This window comes from Dasypus novemcinctus, chromosome 23 (genome assembly GCF_030445035.2).
Source record: "Dasypus novemcinctus isolate mDasNov1 chromosome 23, mDasNov1.1.hap2, whole genome shotgun sequence".
Classification (NCBI taxonomy): domain Eukaryota; kingdom Metazoa; phylum Chordata; class Mammalia; order Cingulata; family Dasypodidae; genus Dasypus; species Dasypus novemcinctus.
The window spans coordinates 26062623-26086379 of NC_080695.1; the positions used below are offsets into that span (position 1 = coordinate 26062623).

A 23757-nucleotide genomic window follows, 5' to 3' on the forward strand; every position below is an offset into this window, starting at 1 on the left:
ATGAGGCAGATGACTAAATATGGGAGGAAGATGGTATGAACTAAAAAGCTATTGTTTTCGTGAGAGAGGGAAAGAGAAAAGAAAGGTAATATTTTCAAGAATGCATAACAGACAGAAAACAAAACAAAGGTATTAGAAATTAAGAGTTAGACACTTTGTGGATCAAAGAAAGTGGGGTGGAATATAGGAGAGATAGTAGATGATGGTGGATATCAAGATTTAGGGGGAAGGGGATAATGTAGATAGCCAAAATCTATTCTCACAGAAATGAGGCAGTGGAGGATGAGGAAACCCAGCAAATGTGAGGTGTTTCCTGCAGCACCTATTGTATAGTTAAGATAAAATAGAATAAGAAGAAGATGGGGGACAAGAGAGAGAGGGAAAAAAAAAGACTTTGGGGGATATGCTGGGAGAAAAGACTAGGGGATAATGCAATGTTAGCAATCAGAACATTTAAAAAAATAGAAAATAAAAATAGAATAAAAACAAAAACAAAACAAAAGAAAATAAAAAAGGAAAAATGCAAACGTTGAGGGCTAGGACATTCAAGGACCTCAGATGGGCCTCAGGGCGTGATGGATTCAGGGATGGAAAATCTGAGATATCGAGGACTCAAGAGATGTGAGTCTCTGGGGTGTGAGCTGCCAAGGTTTAGGGGACTCAGACCTGGCAACCTGAAGTCTGATTAACAGGAAGCCTGGGAGCACCACAGTGCATCACAGCCTTCAGAGATCCCCGCAGCTGGGTGCCGGCCCTATGGGTGCGGTCACATCCACAAGCTCTATCCTGTGTTCTGTACCCCACAATTCACTCACTCACTGGGGTCTTTTCTGTGGATATATCACCAGTTGACTTCAGGACCCCTCCCACCCTGTGATCCCCCGAACGGCCACCTGGGAGCGCCTCTAGGGTGCAGCCAATTTAATGATTCAGATCAATAGCCAGGTCTGGGGGAGGGGCTCCAGCCGGAAATGCTAATAACAGAGTCCAAACCCGAAATTCCCATGCTTCGCAAAATATTCCCCTAATCAGCTTCCAAACATCTCCCACCCTACCAGACCCTGGTGGCATCTCTTTATTGCTATCACTTTAAGTCCACTGTAGATTGGCAGCCGGGTTTGGTGGGGGGGTGTGGCTCTAGGCGGAAGCGCTATTGTTTGTGTCTGCAATCAAAAATTCCCCCCGCTTTGCCATAAAACTCCCGTTTGTCTCCCCAAATCAGTCTGCAAGCGCCTCCTGTCCTATTAACCCCCCAATAGGCCGCTCAGGGCTTATGAATTCCCCAGTACTGCAGAGCCTCCAAAAAAATTAAAAAAAAAAAGCCGCTGCAGCAGCGCCCAGTGGGGAGGAGTGCCGGATGCCGCGGCTCCGCCCACCCAAGGAGGGAACTTTCTGCTCGCAGCCGGGACCTCCCTGTATATTTTATAGACGTATTTTCTCTGTTACCTTCCCACCAAATCCATGTCCAGATACCTCCCGACCCACAAAAATTCCGAAACAGCCTGGTCCCGAAGAGGCTCCAATGCCGTCCAGTTGCTTCCCTGCAGGAGATACTATCAGGCAAGTTCACTCAGCTACCATCTTGCTCCGCCCCAGTACTGGATTTTGTCAAATGCTTTTTCTGCCTCCAAAGAGATACTTATGTGATTTTGTTTGTTTATTTTTATTCTTTTTATATGTTATATTACATTAATGGACTTTTGGTGTTAAAGTAACTTGCATTCCTGGAATAAACCCCACTTGGTCATGGTATATAATTCTTTTTATATTTTGCTTTTAATTACTAAATATAAATATTTAATACAAAGTTTAGTAATTTTAGCCTTAAACATTTCATTTATATCAACCCTCCTATTCAGGTAGACCAAATACTTAATAACTTCAGGCAAACAGTTCTATCTTGTTATTTCTGCTTCTGTATCCTATTCAAAGCATCCTCCTTACCTAAGATTTTCATCCCTGCTTTGCTCCTCATCTTCCCAGATCCAGCTTGGGTTTTGCCTCATTCTCCAGACTCCCCCTGATTCTCAATGGTCTAAATTGCATTTGTACTTCATTGGGACTTATGGCTTGCTATTAATGAGTGTTGAAATCAGTTAGCTCATATTCACTACCCAGTCTTCCATGAGGCATGGCAGACCTCTTTTTGAGTAAATTTTGTATGATATTCCTGCCTCTGTTATTTCCATAACAGTAATAAGAATAACATAGTAAGCCATATTGCTACTAAGGAATGCATTGATGTCATGGTTTCACTTCCGGGACTTTTAATCTTTGCTGTGGTTGGGAGTATGGATGAAGTAAAAGTAGGAAAAAGAATCATCAGAGGCTGCCGGTACACTTGGGGGTCTTACAAAGTAAGTAATATGAATGTGAGAGGACTCAGAAACAATTATGATAATATGCCATGAATGTCACCTCACAGTCTGAGAAAAGAACTTGAGCTTAAGCTAATTTTAGTAACTCTTGCTAAACTGTAAATTAAATTACTAACAGGAGACCAGATTGTGTTTTCAAATGTGCTGATGCTTATTTGACTATGACTGATTTTCATTAGAGTTTTCTGGATGCTGGATTAATCTAAAATCCACAGAGGTTGTATAGGACTGCCTGGTTAAGTCCAACGTGCCATGTGCATATTTTTTCTCTTTGTGTGGTAAACCATGACATTCAGATGATGGGAAAGATTTTGAACAAAAGGAACTTTCAGCCAAATTGAAGCATAAACACTGGGTTTTAAGAATGCCAAATAAATTAATGGCTACGAATAATTTATAAAAATTTCTTTTAGTTTTAATTTTAAAGGGAGTTTTAGATTGCAGAAATGCTACATAAAAATATGAGTTCCTATATACCCCACCTTCTCCCCCTCCCTCACTTCCCAATTAACAATATCTTTCACTATTGTAGTACACTTATTATAATTGTTGTACTCATATTGAAGCACTGCTACTAACATTGGGCTACTGTTTTCATTATAGTTTAAACTTTGAACCACACAATTTTATAGGTTATGACAAAACGTATAATGGCCTTTACTCATCATTGCAATGTCATGCAGGACAATTCCAATGTCCCCCAAGTGCCCCATTTTATATTTATTCTTCCTTCTCTCTCTCCTCATTACCTCTGGTTGTCACTGCTTTTATATGTATGTTACAATTGTCCCATTTTTAGAATATTAATAAGTCTACATTTGTCCATGGTTGCATTTTCCCCTATGTTTGTTCATTCCTCACTCTTGTGGATTTTAGGGTGGTGATACCTGCTCTGATTCTGATTGAGAGGGGGATTAGATCCCATGGGACAAGTGGATGGAATTGATTTGTTTTAAAAAAATTCATGTAAAATAAAGCTCTACTTTTCTCCCCTAAAGAAGCACAAAGGTAATTGTTAGGTTTTTTTTCTTATCAAATTCTACTGATGATGCTTCTTTCATAATTTTTATTACAATAAAGGACCGAGGTTTTTAAGTTAGAACTCCTACCCTACACTTTGATGTTAGACATTGCGAAAACAATATTAGAAGAAAAGTTTCAGAGAAAGAAAGAGAAGCAGTTCTGACAAAATATTGATCACAAACATATTTAAGTTCAATATTATAAGGAACTGTCAAACAATTAGTTTTTGTATCTTTTTTGTAGATTCCATTGAATTTTTTACATAGCCAGCCATGTCATCTGCATAAAAAGATAATTTTATTTCTTCTTTCCCTATGTACATGCATTTTATTTGTTATTTGTTTGTTTGCTTCTTGTTTATGTGTGCTATCACTGGCTAGAACCTACAGACTATGTTGACCAGAAGTAGGTAATGCAAAACCTAATTTTAGTATTAGGGCATTTCTGATTGGGAATTAGTCTTTCCTCTTCAATTTTTTTGGAAAAGTTTCCATAGTTTTGGTATTATTTATTCCTTAAATATTCAGTAGAATTCATCAGAGAAGCCCTCTCAGCCTTGAGTTCTTTGTGGGGAGATTTCTATGTAATAAAAATTTCTTTAATATATACAGGGCAACTCAGGTTATCTATTTACTCTTCAGTGATTTGGGATCATTTGTGACTTTCTAGGAATTTGTCTATTTTATCTCAACTGTCAAATCTATTACGTAAAGGTGTTTTTAATATTTCTTTATCATCCTTTTCAATAACCATAGAATTGTTAGGGGTTTCATACCTCTTATTCCCATAACAGTAATTTGTATATTCTTTTTTATTTTCCTGATATCTATGACTAGAGGTTTTTAAGTTTTAATGTTCTGATAATTCTCTATTATTTTTGTTTGTGGTCACATTGATTTCCACTACAGTCTATATAATTTTCTTTTTTTTTCTGCTTTTTATGGATTCAATTTGCTCTTACTTTTCCAGTTTCTTGATGTAGAAGCTAAATCCATCGTTTTGAGATCATTTTATTTCCTGTTATAGATATTGGGTTGTTTACATCTTTCCTTAAATACTGCTGTAGTGGCATCCCACAAGCAGATGTTGTGTTTTCATTTTCATGCAGTTCAAAATACATTATAATTTACCTTTGATTTCATCCTTATTCCATGGTGTTTTAGAAATGTGTTATTATTTTCCATGTTTTCAAGTAAGTCTCTATTATTGATTTCTAATCTAATTCCATTATTGTCCTTCCGAATTTATTGAGGCTTGTTTTATGGCCCACAATAGGTCAATTTTGATTATTGTTCCAGAGGCATTTGAGAATGTTTATTCTGATATTTTTGCACATAGTGTTCTGCAAAGAACACTCAAATCAAGTTGGTGGATATTATAGCTCAAGTCTTTCCTGCTTTTGTATCAATTACTAAGACAGGGTATTGGAATTGCTGACTTTAACTGTGCATTTGCTTATTTTTCCTTGCAGTTCTATTCATTTCTGCTCTTGTGTTTTGAAGCTTTATTAGTAATTGCACACATGCAGTTTAGACTACTTGAAGCCTCTTTATTAATTGACCCTTTTTATTAAATGACGTTATCTGTGTCAGTATTCTTTGTCCTGAAATCGCCTTTTTCTGGTAATATAAACACTCTGCCTTTCTTTTGACTAGTGTTACCATGGTATGTCTTTTTTCTACTCTTTTACTTTCCCTTTTATGTGTCATCTTTAAAGTGAAGTTCTTCTTGGCCATATAGTTGGGTCTTGATTTTTATCCAATCTTATCATCTGTGCCATTTATTTAAGGTCTTTAGACTATTAATATTCATGTGCTTATTGATATGTTTATGATGAAATTTGATTCTATTTTCTTCTCTGTTCTTTATTGTTGTTTTTTCACTTTCTCTGCCTTCCTTTTGATAAATTTTTAAAGTGTTCTTTAAACCTACGTCATCTCCTTATGTGAGATATTGGCTGTGACTTACTTTTTTTAAGTTTAGTTGTTGTTTAGGGTTTGCAGTATAAATTTATTTTAAAGATCTATTTATTTCCCTCTGCCCCACCCCCATTGTCTGTTCTCTTTGTCCATTTGCTGTGAGTTCTTTTCTGTCTTTCCTTCTCTTTAGGTGGCTGGAGTGGAAAAGAGGTGTTCAATCACTTGTGCCACCTTATCTCCTTGGTTTGCTGTGACTCTTATTGTCTCTGCTCTGTGTCTCTTTTTGTTGCGCCATCTGGCTTCACTAGCTCTTCACTCAGGTAAACTTGCCATGAAGTCCTGCACTCCTGTGTGGGCCAGAACTCTGCTCAGGTGAGCTCACTGGTGTGCTAGCTTGCATTCACCAGGAGGCCCCGGAAATCAAACCCTGGACCTACTAAATGGTAGATGGGAACTCAATCGCTTGAGCCGCATCTGTTTCCATGTCGTATAAATTTTTACCTTATCTCTGTTGGTAGAGGCATTGTACCACTTCGTGTATGGTAGAATTACCTTAATATAGCATCTTTCTACTTACTTCCATCTCACCTTTTATGCTACTATTGTTAAACATTTTAAATTTACATGTATAAGCCCCACAAGAATTTGTTATTTTTTAAATAATCATCTTCAGAAGAAATTTTTAAAGAAAGAATGTATCTTATAAATTTACTCATGTATAAACCATTTCCAGTGCTGTTGATTCTTTTGTATTGATGTAGATTTCTCACTGGCATCATGTTCCTTCTGCCTAATGCACACCTTTTAACATTTCTTGTAGTGTGGATCTGCTGGAGATGCATACTTCCACTTTTGTATGTAAGTACTTATTTATTTTGCCATTGTTTTTTATTCATTTGCCAAAAAAAAGTTGATTTTTATGTATTTTTGAATTCCATTTGCTAATGTTTTGTTGTATGTTATTAAAAAATTCCTTATTTTCAAAAAAGATTTTAACTTTTCTATAGTGAAAATGCTGTCGATAAGATTGGTATTGTCATTCTGAGTTCTGCATACATTGAGGGATAAGGAATAAAAATGGATGTTGGTAAGATTGGCAAGCAGAGTTTTTAGCATAGAAGAAAAACAAATGCAGAAGAATGCCCAAAGAGGTCAAGTAAAAAGCTTGTAATCTTAGGAGGCAGATTTGGCTCAACTGATAGAGTGTCTGCCTACCATATGGGAGGTCCAGGGCTCAAACCCAGGGCCTTCTGACCTGTGTGGAGAGCTGGCCCATGCTCAGTGCTGATGCACACAAGGAGTGCCTTGCCATGCAAGGGAGTCCCCCATGTAGGGGAGCCCCAAGTGCAAGGAGTGTGCACCCACAAGTGGAGCCACCCTGCCTGAATAAAGCACTGTCTGCTCAGGAGTGGTGCTATACACATGGAGAGTTCACGCAGCAAAATGAGGCAACAAAAAGAGACACAGATTCCCAGTGCCACAGACAAGAATGCAAGAGGACACGGAATAATACACAGTGAATGGACACAGAGAGCAGGCAACTGGGGGGGATGGGGCAGAGGGGAAGGGGGGAGAGAAATAAAAAATAAATGTGTCTTTTAAAAAAAAACCCAAAAACCTGTAGTCCTGAATTGGTTTGGAGTCTAAATGTGAGCTGATGGTAGATTTTTATACTTCAAAAAAGAAGGAACGTAAAATTTCTAGATCCATTGACATATCCAATAGCATTCACCCCCTAGCTCTCAGATAGTGATCACTAAATATAATTTCCCATTGAATCAATCAGGTCTGGGAACCCAAAGTCTGGGAACTGCCTGGGATAATCCTGTCAAAGAAGCTCTCAAAGACTTCTTTGCTGTGTCAAAAGAAGTCAGAATGCCACACTAATGAAAGAAGATGTTGATGTGAGGGGAGTGGGGGTGTGAGGAGTAGGGTATATGGAAACCTCTTATTTTTTAATGTAACATTTTGTATGATGTATGAATCTAAAAACGTAACAAAAAACAAGTCATGAACCAACTGGAGCCTCTTACTGATGCTAAAAATTTAGCATCAATAACAACAACTTTAGTGGGCTAAAACAAATTCAGTATATAATATTCATGCATATATGATGATACTTAAAATACTCCATCACTTTTGGAGGATACTAAGGAGCCAACTCATTATTTTTCCTTATTTTGAAAAACCACTAAATAAAGTGAAAGAATCAAGCATAGTGACTCCACAATATATGCAATGCAGATAAGAATCTGAAACCCCTGGAAGCTTATTAGTTGATAATTCTCCACATGAATTTGTTATGTGCCTTGGTTCATGTAGTTTTCCAGATTGGACTATTGTCTTTCTGCATGTGTGTGTGTGTTAATATTCTTTTTCTTTTTTTAAATGCACCTTTTAATAATAAAGAAGATAATAGTTCCTCTTCAATGGTCCCACTTTATTTTCTTAAATTAAAAAGTTAGCTTCTCTGCAGTTCTCACTAATCTTTCCAGTTATGGTTCCTTTATCTTGAAAATGACAATCGAATTTACAAGCAATTAATGTACATATTGTAAAAGTCAAACAATATGAGGTTTACACTGAAAAACAGGAATCCTCCTTTCCCGCATCTCCCAACCCCATTTCATTTTTTTTTTTTTTTGCTATTTACCTCCCTACTTCTAAATGACATGCTTATGTTGCAATTTGTTGATATTTCTACTTTATTTTCTACTACTGTGAAAAGTGAAGGTCTTTCACTCCACCTCTTTCATTCTACCTCTCTCCCACCCATGTAATTTACCTCCCCTATTCTTCCAGAAGGCCTATACTCATTTTTATTAAATAGGCACTTACATGATAATGCCTATACAAAGACTGTGCACGAGTGAACAACACTGTATACTTGAAATACATTTCTAAAGGAAACAGTGTTTTCTCTGGTGTTGAAAATTGCCTCTCTTTTCACTTGCTTAGTTCTCAATGTGTTACTAGATAGCTGGGAATTTCTCTGTCCCAGCTGTCAAACTCCTGTGATTAGGTCACAGTAAGTAGCTCCCTTGTTTCTTTGGGGATATCCCTCCTGGGGCTCTGCCCTACTGCTCCCAGCTTCCCTGGGTGAACTCTTGGGCTGCTGCACCACTGCTATCCCTGGAAGTCCCTTCTCATCATTCTATGGATTTCCCTCTTCCACAGAAGCCACAACTTTTACTTTCTTCTTTACTCCCCCATTTTTTCAGGGCTTCCTGAGAAAAAAGAGTTCATGGAAAGCAAATGTGTTTGACCTTGTATCACTGATAACATCTCTATTATATCCTCACTTTTGTTAATGTTGCTGGTTATCCTTTTCAGGTAAGAAATTTTTCTGTCAAAAACCTGAAGGTGCCCTGCATTGTCTTTTTTCTCTCCTAGTTCCAGGTTTTTTTCTCTGTTTCTTTTGGTGGCTCATTCACAGTTGATCTTTCTTCAAATGTCTGGTGAACCTTAGCTGTGTGTATTAAAAGCAAGGCATTAAAAAGACAAGGCTCAAGTAGTTGAGTACCTGCCTCCCACATACGGGGTTGGATCCAATCCCTGGACCCAGGATCTAAAAAAATAAAAATAAGCCAACTAGAAATTCTGGGAACACCCTTATCAACTGGTGAACTTTACTTACTGGAGGTAATTTTCACTGAGCTACCCTAGACCTCTTTTCTTAAGGTTGTCAATTTCCTGAGATAAGAAGCTCCCTGCCTCCCATGAGGAGTTGGGAGCTGGTAATAATGAAGGACAAACGAATTGAATGCCCATTTGATATGGGGGAATTTGTAAATATCACACACTAAATCCATTGGCATGTGATATTTAGTTGCTCAAGTGCAGACTCCTAAGAAGCAAATCCCTATACCTGAACCAGGTTGCTACGTTTTTAGAAGCAAGTGAAGTGGAGAGGGAGAGAGAAGGGTTTGAAAGGGAGTGGTGCACAAGGGGAGAAATGAAGATACTAGGGTACACATGGAGGGCAAGAAATTTGAGGAGACTTTTGTGTTTGCAGCCTCTTAAGCAAAGAATTTCAATAAAGAAAGTGTAAGTGATCTAAAAAGCAATGGGAGGCAGTGATCAGAAATACCTAACACTGGGAATTCAGTGGTATTGTGCTGTACGAGATAAGGTCCAAGATGTAGAGAAAGGGTCATTGACTAGAGAGAGAGCCAAAAAATAAAAGTGCTGTCCATCCACTAGTGAAAGGATTTTTAAAATGTGATATATCAAATAGTGGAATATGATTTGACAAAACAAAGAGTGAGGTACTGATACATGCTATGACATGGATCAACTTTGAAAGCATCATGTTAAGTGAAAGGAGCTTGTCACAAAAAGACCACATATTGAATGATTTCATTTATGTGAAAAAACTTTATTTATATGAACATTTAAAGTAGCTCTTGTATGCTGACACAACTGGGGGTCCTCTCCAAATCTCCAACTGGTTGTCCTGTAAAGCAAGAAGGTTTTGTTTATTTCAATCTGATCATAGTTTTTCCTATATACATTTTTCCTCTATGATATTTCTGAGCCCACTGATGTGATGTTAATGTGTGCCCACATCTGTTTGTCTGTGTGTAATGAAAACAGTCTTCAGATGGCAGATAGAGATCTCTGAATTTAACTGACTGGTATGCATCTTAAAATTATCCTTTATCTTGTGGAAGCTGAATTTTAATAAAGAGGTCTTTCCCTTACCTTTTGAAACAGCGATTGCAAATCTCTGGACCCACACTCTTTAAACTCTTACTTCAGTTTAATGCAGTTCAAAAAACATCTTTTGATAATCTTCGGTGTACATAAAGTTTTAACTTAAACTGTGAGAAGAGTGCCCAACCTATGCCAGACATTTTGTAAGATACTTTCTTTAACGTACTGTATCTTTTCATCCTCACAATAACCTCATAAAATCAATATCATTCCTGTTTCATAGATAACAAAACTGAAAGTCTTAGGAGGCCCCAAAGGAAATCTCTCTCTCTTGCACCCTGGAGCCCTTCACTGGTGTTTCCATTAGTAGTGATCACGACCTTGTGCTGCTTAATGCATGTGTCATTCTGACAGGACATTTTCAGCTCTTGCAATTGGGGGCAGGGCATAACCCTTCCAGAGCAGGACACCCAGAAGATGTGCAACACACATCTGCAGAACTGACATTTCTGGCTTTCTATAAACAGCCTCTTTCCTTGTCTACAAGAGACACCTGCTGCCTGGCTCTGTGGGGGGGGATGATGCAGCCCAGTGTGTGTCTTAAGAAACTTGAAGAAAGGAACAGTGTCCTTTCATTGCAAAGCTCTGTAGGATGACCTGTGACATTTTCTAGAAGGAAGGGATGAGAGATAGGAAGAGTCCAATTTACTAGTCTGTTTGTGTTGTTCTGATCATCTTACCAACTGGTGAAGGTGGAGGCAGCAGGTCAGAACCGAGAGGCCACCAGGGAGGCAGAGATGGCCCATATCGTAGCATCGCTGACAGAGGGCCTCCCATGGGGTAGAGCATGAGGGGGCGTCCTGGGAAAAAGGGGGATTCTCTTGAATCCATATTGATCTGCAGGTAAAGTTTTGAAAAATTTTGATGTCATAGACAAAAGCACCATTGCCGCGTAAAGCACAAACCCTAAGGAGCATGTGTCAGCACCTGGCATGTCCCCTCCACTAGGATCCCAAAGAGCAGCAACAGTGCCAGAAACTCTACTCCTCAGAGAGACTTCATTTCCAGAACCTTCGCAGCCCTGCCTCCACCATCATCATAGTAGATGGTTATTTAGAAATGAGATGAAACAGAAGGAATGGAAATGAAATCCCAGGCTCTGCACATGCGGTTCTAGATACTGTTTAGAGCCCTTCCACAATCTTATCATGTCTTCTCTCTGATTCTCAGAACTCTGCAAGTAAAGGATGAACACCCTCTGTAAATTTGAGGAAACAGAAGTTCTGAGAAGAATTAGATCCATTCCCAGGGCCACACATTCTGCTTGCAGGTGCCTGCTCATACTCCCTCTGCTCGCCTCCCTGAGAAAAGAGTCATCTAGTCTCTGGAGGTTTTCCTGTGGGCACGAAGTTCTTTCAGATAGGTGTGGAGTCCTGGAGTTCTAGGAATGTACTTTCTGACAAAAACAAAGTTACATATGGAAGTGAGCTATGTAGAGGTAACTCAATTGGGAAAGTGTCTGGTTTTTGTGCTTTAAAAAAACAAGAGAGAGAGGGAGAGAGAAAATTCAAGTATAACATAACACACAGAAAGAAGTAAGGCCAGAAAATGGGGTTAGAAGAAAAGAGAAAAGTTTTCTTCAATACTTGTTAGAATTGAAAACAATCGAGGGCAGCATTTACCTTGCCGTCCACCAGCTCCTCAGGGGGGGATGCACTTCTGCAGCTGCTGTTCTTCACGGGAGCAGCACCAGGTTCTGGATCTGACAAAGGACAAAGGACAAAAATCGGCTGAGGTCTATTCTGACTTGTAGTTCTGTGAGGAAGGATTACAAACCCTCTGCCTCCTTCCTCCACCATCTTAAACTCCTTAATCCACTCAGGTCCCTCACCAGAGGCAGAGAGTTTTCCAGACACCCCAAATGAAAGCTGTGGATGAGGGGAATGCCCATTCCCTGAGCTCCACAAAGCTCTGCCGGTAAGTGTAGGTGGCTCCCTAACAAATTAGTCAATTCTCGGCAGGGCAGGGCTCCAGTCTAGTGGGAACTCAACACTAAAACCAGGATCTCCAATATGTAAAGGGAATTCACTTAGATTTAAGACACATTAAAAATTAAAATAACTGCCGTGGATAGGAAAATTTTCAGGAAAACTGAGGCACTGGTCTTTTTCTTCAAGCCACAGGTAGATTTTAAAAATTCTTTCAGTCTATGTAAAATCTGACTTCCATATCTTACCAGGCAACATATGAATATTTATGACTGAAAATGGACTCATAGGCATTAATGCATGATAATGAGAAGAAGAAGAAAGATCCATGGGGCATTAGGAGAAATTCATCATCTTGGAGAGTAAAATTACAGAGAAAGACAATTTATTTTTTATTTTTTATTTTTTTAAAGATTTTATTTTTATTTATTTAATTCCCCTCCCCTCCCCCGGTTGTCTGTTTTCTGTGTCTTTTTGCTGCGTCTTGTTTCTTGTTTCTTTGTCCGCTTCTGTTGTCGTCAGCGGCACGGGAAGTGTGGGCGGCGCCATTCCTGGGCAGGCTGCTCCCTCCTTCGCGCTGGGCGGCTCTCCTTATGGGTGCACTCCTTGCGCGTGGGGCTCCCCTACGCGGGGGACACCCTGCGTGGCGCGGCACTCCTTGCGCGCATCAGCACTGCGCATGGGCCAGCTCCACACGGGTCAAGGAGGCCCGGGGCTTGAACAGCGGGCCTCCCATGTGGTAGACGGACGCCCTAACCACTGGGCCAAAGTCCGTTTCCCGACAATTTATGAATAAAGTATTATGCTACAGAATACAAATAAAGGAACCTCTAACAATAGTAAGCAAATGCTTCCTCTCCCAATACAGGCCTTGCAGTAGACTATCCACCAAGGGAAATCACAACAATTTCGTCACTCTTCAGGACAAACAACTTGCATACTAAAATATGTTGTTTGTGTTAGAGTTCTCACATAAATGGGAAAGTATATCCCTGGAACAGTTAACTTGAAGGTGGGAAGTAGGTGCTAACCGGATTCCTTTTCAGGATTTCTCTTCAACAAAAAGTAGACTAGAGTTGGGGCGGGGGTGTCCGCTGTCCATGGGGGTGCACACCCCACCCTGCAAGGGGACAGGAGCAGGAGCCATTCAGGCTGTAGTAAGTGCTTGGGATGCTTTCCAGGCATCACAGTGATTACTCACTGGAACAAAAAGCCCTTGAAGTGGGTTTTACAGTAGAGAAGGAATTGCACATCCACATAGAGCTCCCTACCTCTCTGTGGAAGGTTCTACGCATCAGGGCTTCTCAGAATTGGTTTCATAATCTTGCTTCCTTTTTGAGGCCTTGAGATTTTGTGGATTATTTTCAACAAACTTGAATATAGAAAAAGAATGGACTGTAAAATACCAAAAAATGTCTTGTATGGCTTTAAATGTATATACTGGTAAAATACACTACCATGATAGCGCAAAGAGGGAAATAGATACAGTTAAATCTCAAGAAGAGGTAAAAATACCACTTATTAGCAGATTAAATCAAGGATACAGAAAATGACCAAAAAAAAAAAAGAAAAGGAAGGGGGAAGGAAAATACAACCTATATCTACCCAATCTAATAAAGGAAATGTAGAATAACTAAAAATCTAAAAGATAGAAAGAAAAAAAGACAAAGGAATTGCATATACCTGATGACATGAGAGGAACCCTAATGTATTCAGAGGTTACAAAACAAGTAAAAGGAATGAGCCGACATTCAGTCTCCATGTCTATCCACCATTTTGTTTATATCCATCTCTCCAGAAGAGATTTTGAGGCAGGTAAGTATCTGAGTGGGTAGGAGATTGCCAGGTGAAGAGCAGAAAATATACAGTGTACACAAAGGCAAAGAGGCTTCTGGAGGCCCAAGGGACCTGAGCAGAGTGGCTGCAGCTTGGGATGCATCAGAAGGAGCTGCAGAAAATGCACAAGGAGAGGCCGCCAGGGACCTGCTGAGGGGAAGCTCCCCAGGCTCTACTGAGGAACCCTGGACTGACCCTGCAGAGCATGGAATGTCCCAGAATCAAAAGAAGGCAGGAACAGAGAACTTGCCTACAAAGAACACTCTAGCAACTATAGGGAGAATGAATCAGAGTTGGAAATGTGTTTAAAGACGGGAAAGTGGAGGTAAGGAGAGTAATTAGAGAACCTGGGCAGTATATTCATTTCGTGTGGAAGTTGCAACAAATGACCAAAGTGGAGGCTTCAAACATTTATTTTTAAAAAATTATTTTCTTACAGCTCTGGAATCCAGAAGTCCAAAATTAGTATGATGGGGCCCAAGTCGAGGTTTTGGCAGGCGGGGCCACACTCCCTATAGGGGCACTAGTTTGAGTCTGTCCTTGGTATCTTCCAGCTTCTGGTGGCTTGCAGCATTCCTTGGCTGGTGGCCGCTATCTCCAGCCTCTGCCTCTGTCTTCACATCACCTTCTCATGTGAGTGTGTGTGTGTGTAAGCACCCTCTGCCTCGGTCTTAGAAGGAAAATTGTGATGGCATCAAAGGCTCACCTGGATAGTCCAGGATACTCTCTCCATCTCAAGATGCTCAATCACACTGGCAATATCTGTGCCACATAAGGCAACAATCGTAGGTGCCAGGAATTAGGACCTGATTTCTCTGTAGGTCATAATTCAGCCTTTCCAGGCAGGAAAGGTGATGGGGGACTGATCTAACCCAGTAGGCAGATAGGGGCATAAAATGGATGTGGGAGAAGCTAATTCCATATCATAAAGAAGAACAATTGGCATGTAAGTAACCAAATGATTACTGGTGGTAAATATAAGCTCTTTGAAACTATTTCAGAAATGAGAAATGGTTCTTTCTAGTGGGTCAGATATTTAGTGAGCTACAGTAATTTTAGGAAAAATTAAACTGTGGTTGCTCAATGAGCACAAAAGGAGGGAAAAAGCAGTGGTCCATTTTTGATGTTTAATGGCATCAGGCAGCAGCTCCTGAGCGATGAACTATTTTCTCAGCAAGACATGCTTTCATGGAAATTTCTGTGTACACTGAATAATAACATGTATGAGCAGCCAGAAATAGCAACAGATGCAAGAAACCCATTTTCAAGGAAATAAAAATGGATTTTTATGCAGCAAGAACACAAAATGCTGCATAAGAGTTTATGTTTCAAAAGTTACCTAACTCCAAATTTGAGATATAAATTGTGGAGGAGTAATGAACTACTCAAAGCTTTCTATGGTCACAACTCCCACCCTCCTTTCCACAATGGTGTCTTATAATGTTTGGGCTGAATATTTTATATTTATTCTACAATGTAAAACACTTTTGTTCGTTAAGAATTCCTTAAAGTCCTGGAAAATTTTATTCTTCGAAAAAAGATCACCTCATACCTGTCACTCAAGATTTTTATGAGCCAAAGCAAGAAATAGAAGAGAAATCTGAATCCAATAACTTGGTCAGAGAGAAAGCAAAGGTGAAAACAACAACAAAAAGAAAAAATACAGAGAGCACTGGAACATCAGAAAGACAGAGGCAGCTCAAGAGCCATAAATAGTGGTTTCTGGACCACCCCTCCCCCACTCAGCCCCAGAATTACAGGCCAGATTCCCTGTAAAAGAACAATGAGGCTGATAGAAGTCAAGGCAGGAAGGAAGAAGCACAATTCTACAGTGATTAAATATGGTAGATATAGTGTGGTACCTGTTCTGAGGAGAGATAAAACTATGTTCATGAGTCTTAAGTTCACTCATTACAACACTTGAAAAAATGAACATATACACCTCTTACTCTTGTATGGCCTTCTTTCTCTTTTCATGGACTTCCTGGAGAGACTCTGTTTTCAGGGTCACGGATCTGCATTCCTTTTCCATTGCTGCTTTCAAAGACAGCAATGAATTGTAGTCGTTTTCTACTTCCTTTAAGGATTCTGCAAAGGACAAATCATTCTTCAGCTGCAACTTGTTCACTTGGGCATTCAAATGTGTTTAGGGGGCTGAGGACAGAGAATCCTGAAAGGATTCTTTACCTTCACACTGCAAAATCATTTCCACTGAATGGAAATTTCTTCTCAACAAGCAACCCACCTGCCACATTGTCTTTATTGATTGTCAAAGCTGTCAGCCTCTCCTGTAACAGTTTTAGATCTTTTTCTACTTCCAGTATTGCATTTTGGGCCTAAAAGTCACAACAGGGAGAAAATTTTGTTACAAGTGAGGCATAGTAGGAACTCCCGGCACTTAGGATACTCTGTAGTAGGAGTTATACCTGCAAGACATCCACCATCTGAGGCATTCGATTTTCCACCCTCCCATTGCAATCACCTAAAAAACAAGAATTCAGTCTTTTCAAGAAACTCAACAATTATTTCTTGTTTAAACAATTTTTAAAAACTACAATAAGCTGTCAAGATTCATTCGGGCAATTCATTCTTAAAATAATTGAAAACTTAGGAAGAATGAAGACTGTGTGTAGAAGGAAAAGGTTCTCTTTGTTGTCCTAGGAAAGGAGGGGTGAAAATGACTCTCTTCTCTCCCAGATCTGACTTCTGTCTGGGAAAAGACCCAATTCCCACATTCCCTCTTCTCTTCTCCCCTGAAGCTTTCCCAGGAGTAGACACACACTGTATCACTTGAACACTTGTGGTAGTGACATTCAACTTGAGGAATGGCTCTAGTAACATGTCCATCATTAGCAGAGAAGGCCACTGCTCTTCCTATACCCCCACCTCTAAGGGCAATGCCCCAGTAGGTGGCTCTACCATCTCTGTGTTCTAACCCTGGTTGTAAGTCTTGATAACACACAGATGCTTCAGAGATGATGAGCACCAATAAAAAGACCATCTCCATGAGATGAGAAACAAGTCTGTCATCACATGGGACCTGACAGGAAAGTGTGCAGAACATAGAGGGGTAAGACCCAACTAATGCTGCTCTAACTTGCCCTCATGTATCTAATTTCCATAGGGATAGGGGAAAGGGCTTAGAGTTCTGTTCTTGTCCAATGCTCTACAATGCCCAGCACCTACCTGGGCCCAACACAGGCAGACATGTAAACAAATCCAAGGATGGAACTTTATAATGCCAATACTTAGGAAGAGATACATCAAGTTCAAGAGTATCAAGAGGGTACTTGACTAAAGGCAAAGTGATCCAACCTCCCTGACATTGATCTTACCTGATAAATTTCTCCTTTTTAATGTATTTCCTCCTGTCTTTTTGGCCTGAGATTCATCTTTGCATCGTAGAGCCTTCAACTGCACCGAGCAATTAGTCAAAGCCAAAAAAAAGAACAAGAGAGAATCAGAAAGATTCTCCCACTTTTTAATTAGATTTTGAACTGTGTACACAGGAATGAGCTTACTTCAATATTATCTTCAGGAGTCAGAACTCCCTCCAAATCTTTCTGAGTTGTTTTGAAGGATTTGCTTTGTTCACTGAGCTCCATGTGCTCTTTCAAACAGCTTTCGATGTCCTGTTACAACAAAAGTGAAAAAAACCTTTATTAAATAAATTAAATAAATAAGACTAAAGCAGGGATGGAGAAGTCATGACTCCCTGTCCCCCTGGCTAGGCCTCTTTTCCTAGCCTAAGGCCTTTGGAAAAATGAGCAGAGAAGGTTCCTCATGCTCAGTGCTAGATTAAGGACAGAAATATGTGTTTGCAGTCCCGGAAATAATTGTTGCCTTACTTTGCTTGGGCTGCCATAACAAAGTGCCACAAACTAGGTGGCTTAAACCAACAGAAATTGTCTCACAGTACTGGAGACTAGAAGTCTAAAATCAAGATTTCAGCAGGGCCATGAGTCCTTCAAAGCCAGTAGAGAAAAATCTGTTCTAGATTCAGCCTCAGAATCTGAATCTAGATTCAGCCTCTTCTAGCTTCTTCTGGTGTCAAACAATCCAAGGCATTCTCTGCCTCAGTCATTACACGGTGTCCCCTGCTCTGTCTGTCTGGGTCCAAATTTCCCCTTATAAGGACACCTGTCACATTAGATTGGGCAACTTAGACCCTTGGAGTCATTCTTTCTTCATTCCAGCCCATCTCTGACCCTCTCACTCCAGGATGGCAGGTTCTCTGCTGATATGAACTTGTTGAAAACCCTGTCCGTCTTCTGTGAAATTTTGGGGTTTCTAAGCCATTAGTTGAGAGGGTCCTCCACAGGGAGGGAGATAATTGCATCTCCCTTCCTGGCTTCTGTTGAGATTGTTTGTTGGATCCACTTGTCACACATCTAATCATTTTTAGCAAATGGTTGTCCAGCCATACCCATGGCCATGTTTCCATAGTTAAATATTTGCATAGGCTGAGAATTTTCCAAATGAATTCTTGGTTCCTATTTGTTTAACAGTTCATTCTTCAATTTACCTCTTTCCTGAGACATTTTATCACAAGTAGCAAGGAGAAACCAGATTCTACCTTCCAGCTTTGCTTGGAAATCTCCTTAACTAAAAGTCTGTCCTTATCACTTATAAATTCTGCCTTCCATACAGCTTCAGAGCACAATTCTTCCAAGTTCTATGCCACTTCAGGACAAGGATCACCTTTCCTCCAATTTCCAAAAACACATTCATCATTTCCTTTGGTTCTTACCATTAGCAACTGCATTAATATTCCTCTTTCTAGCAGAATTCTGTTCATGATGATCTACATATTCTCTAAGACAATATAATCTTTGTCTACAGTTCCCTTTCCTTTTTTCTGTGCCCCCAACAGAATCACCTTTAACATCCATATTTCTACCTACAGTGTCTTCAGGGCAATGTAGGATTTTTCTATCAAGCATCTCAAAATTCTTACAGCTTTTACCCATTACTCAATTCCAAAGTCACCTCCATATGTTTAGATATTTGTTAAAGTAGCACCCTACTTCCTGGTAGCAAAAATTTTCTTATTTTGCTAGGGCTTCTGTTGCAAATTTCCAAAAACTGGTGGCTTAAATCTACAGAAATTTATTGTCTCACATTTCTGGAGGCTGAAATTCCAAAATGAAGATGCCATAGGCCATGCTTCTTTCAAAAGCTGTGGGGAAGAATCCATTCCACATCTCTTCTAGCATCTGCTGATTTGTTGACAACCCATGGCATTCTCTGCTCAGTCATCCCATGTGTTCTCCACTTTGTCTGTATCCAAACTACCTCTGCTTGTAAGAACCAAACTACTCCAGAATGATCTTATTTTAACTTGCTTACATCCATTGGAAACTACCCAATTTGCAAATAAGATTACATTCTAGAGAACTGGGGATTAGAACTTCAACATATCAAATTTTCTAAGACATTAGTCAACCCACAACAATTATCTAGCAAGATGAAACAGGGCCGGTTTAGAACTTCCTTCTGAAAACCCTGCTGCATACAAGTAACTGTTTAATAAGCAGGAAATTCACATGATTTATTTCCCATGTGAATGGATGAGCCTTTCAGTGTCTCCAGCAAAAATCTGTGCCAGGTCTAGAGTTCCATATGATGATTCCTCACCTGATCAACTGAAGCAGGAACTGCTCAAGGAGGATCTTCAAAGCTTTGATTCCTTGGCGTAATTAGCCTGTCCATCATCACTTCCTAAGGGCTACCTAGGTTAGTAACTGGTTGAAATATGACAGAATAAAGAGTCACCGTCCTGAAGGTTACAAGAAATTGTGCACCAGAAATGCAGAAGAGATAAGTAATCTGCACATGTCTCCATCCTCAGGCCACATTTCAAATCTGTGAATCTGTAAATGTGCATCGGAATCTTGCACTCACATCTCTTGACCAAACAGATTTGAGAAAAGACATTTAAGATGTGATGATTTTCAGGACTGTGATTTAAATCATCACTAGATTTATCTGTTCTTTATCTGTTCCTTCTCAATCTTAAGGTGAACCCTTTCTTTTTGATCCTAAAGTGTTTCACAGTTCATCTTTGCTTCACTACCATGAGAGTCACGATGTTTAATTTTAATCCAAAACAAAACATTCCTATTAGAGAATTAATTGCCAGGATCACAACAGACATTGTACCTTATGCCAACAAGATATCACAGCTTTTTGTGGGTATGTGTGTGGATTTTTTGATGTTTGTTTTTAAAGGAAGTACTGGTGATTGAACCTGGGACCTCATATATGTGAGTCAGGTGTTCAAAATTAAGCTAAACCCGCTCTGACATCTTACAGTTTTTATATTCTAAGATACAAAACACTTATTCCTCATAAAAGCTAAGGCATATAATGAAAATTCTGAAATAAGTATAGCAGCTTTGCTCCTGGAAATTTCGGAGGCATTTGGGAAAATGCTACCTTTTAATTTTTCTGTAGATTTTTTAAATTCTGATATTTGCATATAAGGTAGGAAGAAAAATGTATTAGAATTTCAAAAGAAACACCGGGGTTTAGGCTAAAAAGTAGAAACATCAACTCATATTTCATGCCCTGTATTTCAGGTAAAAGGAATTGATCCATTTTGTACCTAGTCAAACAATCACATAATGAAGTAAAGAATGAAGGAAATACTTGAAGGCATAAAATTTCTTGGCATCCACAGCCTTTCTGTTTACAACATAGAATGCTTCATGAATGCATGACAAGGGGAAAACAAAGGAGATGGAAATGTTTTCAAGTGAAATAGCACAAATGAAATTTTTATAATGGTGATTCAAAACATTACTACATTTACTTTAAAAATTCTCTCTTCTTCATTAAGAGGGGTAGATCTGTTCAATTTGGGGCAAAATCTTAAGAATCATCTCTTAAAGATTTTTTTGTTCTGATTCATTTCTAGGAGGGCAGTGCTGATTGATGTGAAAATTTACCCATGGAATTGTGGGAAAACATTCCTCCTAAGCCCTTAAACATAAAAAGCCATTAAAGCCATTCGGGCAGTAGTACTGGAATTCTAGAGTCAGAAGAAGGCTGAGTTTCCCAGACTCCCAACTCTTACTGCTGTCAACAGCATGGAAAAATATAGGGCTCAAAAGACCTGGTGTACAGAAAGGCTCAAAAGCCAAATTATTATTAATAGCAGCCAAACTCTTTTCAAGTCCCGATGTTTGACATGTTGATGTCTCTTAGATTCTGATGTAACATGCAGAGACTGACTTACGTTATGCAGGAGTTCAATAGGTCCTGAAAGTGTTGTGATGTTATCCTAAGGCAAACCATATTGAGGCCAGTAAGAATTAATCGTTACTTTTACTTACAATTTTCAACCGGTGCACTAAGGCAGATACATTATTTTGGAAGTAAAGCTCTATTTAATTATCCCTTACACATGCACAAATCTACTTATCTGTCATAATGGAAAAGTGGGGCAATTTAAAAAGAAAACGCTTAAAGCTTCAGTTGCTTGAAATCATTTACTTCTCAACTCCAATAGCCATAATGGGGTCCAGAGCCACAAATTGTTTTAGAAAGCTGTAACAAAACAAACGTAAAATCTTTGGACTGTGATAGACTTCTTTCCCTAATGAAAAAGTATTGTTGAAATCTTACTCAGAATTGGCTAACTTTGAATTGGCAAACTATTCCAATAAGCCAGGTCCTATGTCTCTCCCAGACCATTAAAAAAATCAGAGGTCATCTAATGATTAAATGAATGGGACAGTGCTAGAGGAAATGCACAAACAACAAAAGAAATATTGGCCAACATCTTCCAGAAAGGACAAAAGTGCTTCCAAACCTCCAGTCATCCCCTGAAGAGATAATTGAATTACGGCTCAATAAAATTCAGCCTGGACCCCATTTAACCCTTGTAAAGGGTCATTGGGAACCTATTTCCACATTCAAATGTTAAAAGTGGCCATCAGGTGCTGAGGCCAGCCCAAAAACCTTGCTGAGATATTGGAATATTATTGTATATGCACACACCATTCATGATAATGCTGCTTTTGGAAAATGATTCCAGAAACAATGGGAAAGTGATGTGTATACCTCTAACATCATCACATCCTCACTCAGAAGGCAATGAGCTTCCTTTCCCCCCATGTCATGCTAAGCAGAAGACAAGGGAGAGCAGGAGGAGACATGGGCAGGCAGCTGAGAGCAAGGACAAGGGCTTCAACAGCCAAGATCTGTGCTAGGGCAGCAGGCCCAGGATAAAGACAGCTGATTCCCGTGAAAATAAGAACTGAGGTTGGGTGTTTGAAAGGAGAGAAAAAGGGATGGAAACAGAGCACCTTTGTATTGTGCACTTTTCCTTCTTCTGAAGGAACCTTAGATTTCTAAGGAATTTTCCAATCAATATGCAAGGAGGAAAATTCATTTACCATGTTAGGACCATTTCAGTAAAAAAACAGGGAGAGCGCACCCAAGTTTAGAAAGATTTGTAGACAAAGCATCTGGGCATTTTGACTGGTAAGTTGCAGTCACCTGCAAAGCTCATTTTATGCAAAATAATTTGTTCCAAATTATGTTTTAAAACTGAGGATTTAAGGCCCAATGTGCTAAGGTCTTACTCTCTCTTCCATTAACATATTAAAAAGAACCTAAAATATACATCAAGTATAAAGTCCCCTCTCTCAGTTAAATGTGTTAGAAAGATGAGGGAATATGAGAGAACATGAACAGGAGACCCTGCTTTTACTCTGCATTTCACTCCTTAAGGGTGATGTTTGAATATCAACTAACTGGGTCCTAGTTCTGGCCTCAGGCTTTATCCTGTTGTTTTTCATAATAAATACTACAAATGTTTGCTTTGCAAAGGGATTTCTTATTTCTCCCATTGGTCAAAACCAGATCCTTTTAGGTGATTATATGCATAGATATATGAGTTAAACAAGTCCCCTACTATTGTGCATTTAGGTTGCTGCCAGGTTTGGAGTCTAACAAACACTATCCCATTAAATATCCATGGTCAAAATCTTAGAATGCATGTCTGACTAGTTCTTTAAGTTAGATTTCTAGAAATGGACTTATACTGAATAAAAACATAGGAACATTTTTAGGGTTTCAGATACTTATTATGAAACTGGTTTTGAGGATAATTGTATGAATTCACAGTTCTAACAATGTATGAAAGTGCCTGCCTGATACTCAATGTTTACTTTTTGATATAAAGAATTTATACTTTGAAGACTTCTCATTGAGATTATACAGTTCTCTTGTTCCCTGGGTTCTTTCTAAAACAATTATTTTACAAGGGTAGCTTCAATTTTAAGCATTAATTTGTATGTACATTGTTAATCTAAAACAGAATAAAAGAACCATGTCTATGAAAGTGCTGCTTTTTTACAACTCACAGTATGCCTACAAGTTAATTTAATATACTCACAGCTAGAATAAATTTCCAGAATGGAATAGCAACTGAAATAATTCCAAAGGAGGCAACAATGCTGACAGGAAATCCATAAAAATCAGGTCCACATATGTAATTTTAAGGCAGAATATCAAGTAGCTGTAATTGTAATAGTTGAAATTATGAGAAGCCTTAAAGCAATGTAGAATATAGCAAATAAAATGAATCACTGATAGTTACTTTAAATCTACCTCAAAGAAATAACCATGCCCTTCAAAAACTCTCCAAAACACGGAACTACTCAAGAAAAACTTGAAGTTGGCAGCTTCATGTTTTTTTTGTTTGGTCTCAGTGTTGTTACATATTGCAAATTTGGGAGTCCTTAAGTAGCAAATGGCTTCTAGGTCACTATGGGCCCTACCTGATCCTATGACTAACACTGTAGTGGGATCTGCCTGATGAAGTGTTTTTGGGATAAGTTGATTTTTACCTTGCATAAAATAAAACAATTTTAAATACAATGGATCAATGAGCTGATTTAGAAGTAATCAACTTTTAAGACAATACATAGAACTAACATCATGATA

At 39.1% G+C, this 23757-nt stretch overlaps 2 protein-coding genes across 2 annotated transcripts in view; both read right to left on the reverse strand.

Annotated features, from left to right (window-relative positions):
* The window catches only part of LOC139437447 (septin-14-like), a 104543-nt gene that overhangs the window by 52964 nt on the left and 27822 nt on the right, over positions 1–23757 (reverse strand). The gene's annotated exons all lie outside the window — the stretch shown is intronic.
* On the reverse strand, positions 11662–17427 carry LOC139437446 (transport and Golgi organization protein 1 homolog). Its single transcript, XM_071211479.1, has 7 exons — positions 17322–17427; positions 17136–17214; positions 16227–16282; positions 16046–16136; positions 15750–15888; positions 13236–13336; positions 11662–11738 (listed from the first exon to the last, which is right to left on the reverse strand). The coding sequence occupies exons 1-6, from the start codon at positions 17403–17405 to the stop codon at positions 13252–13254; spliced, it is 534 nt and encodes a 177-aa protein (XP_071067580.1). The 5' UTR covers positions 17406–17427; the 3' UTR covers positions 11662–11738; positions 13236–13251.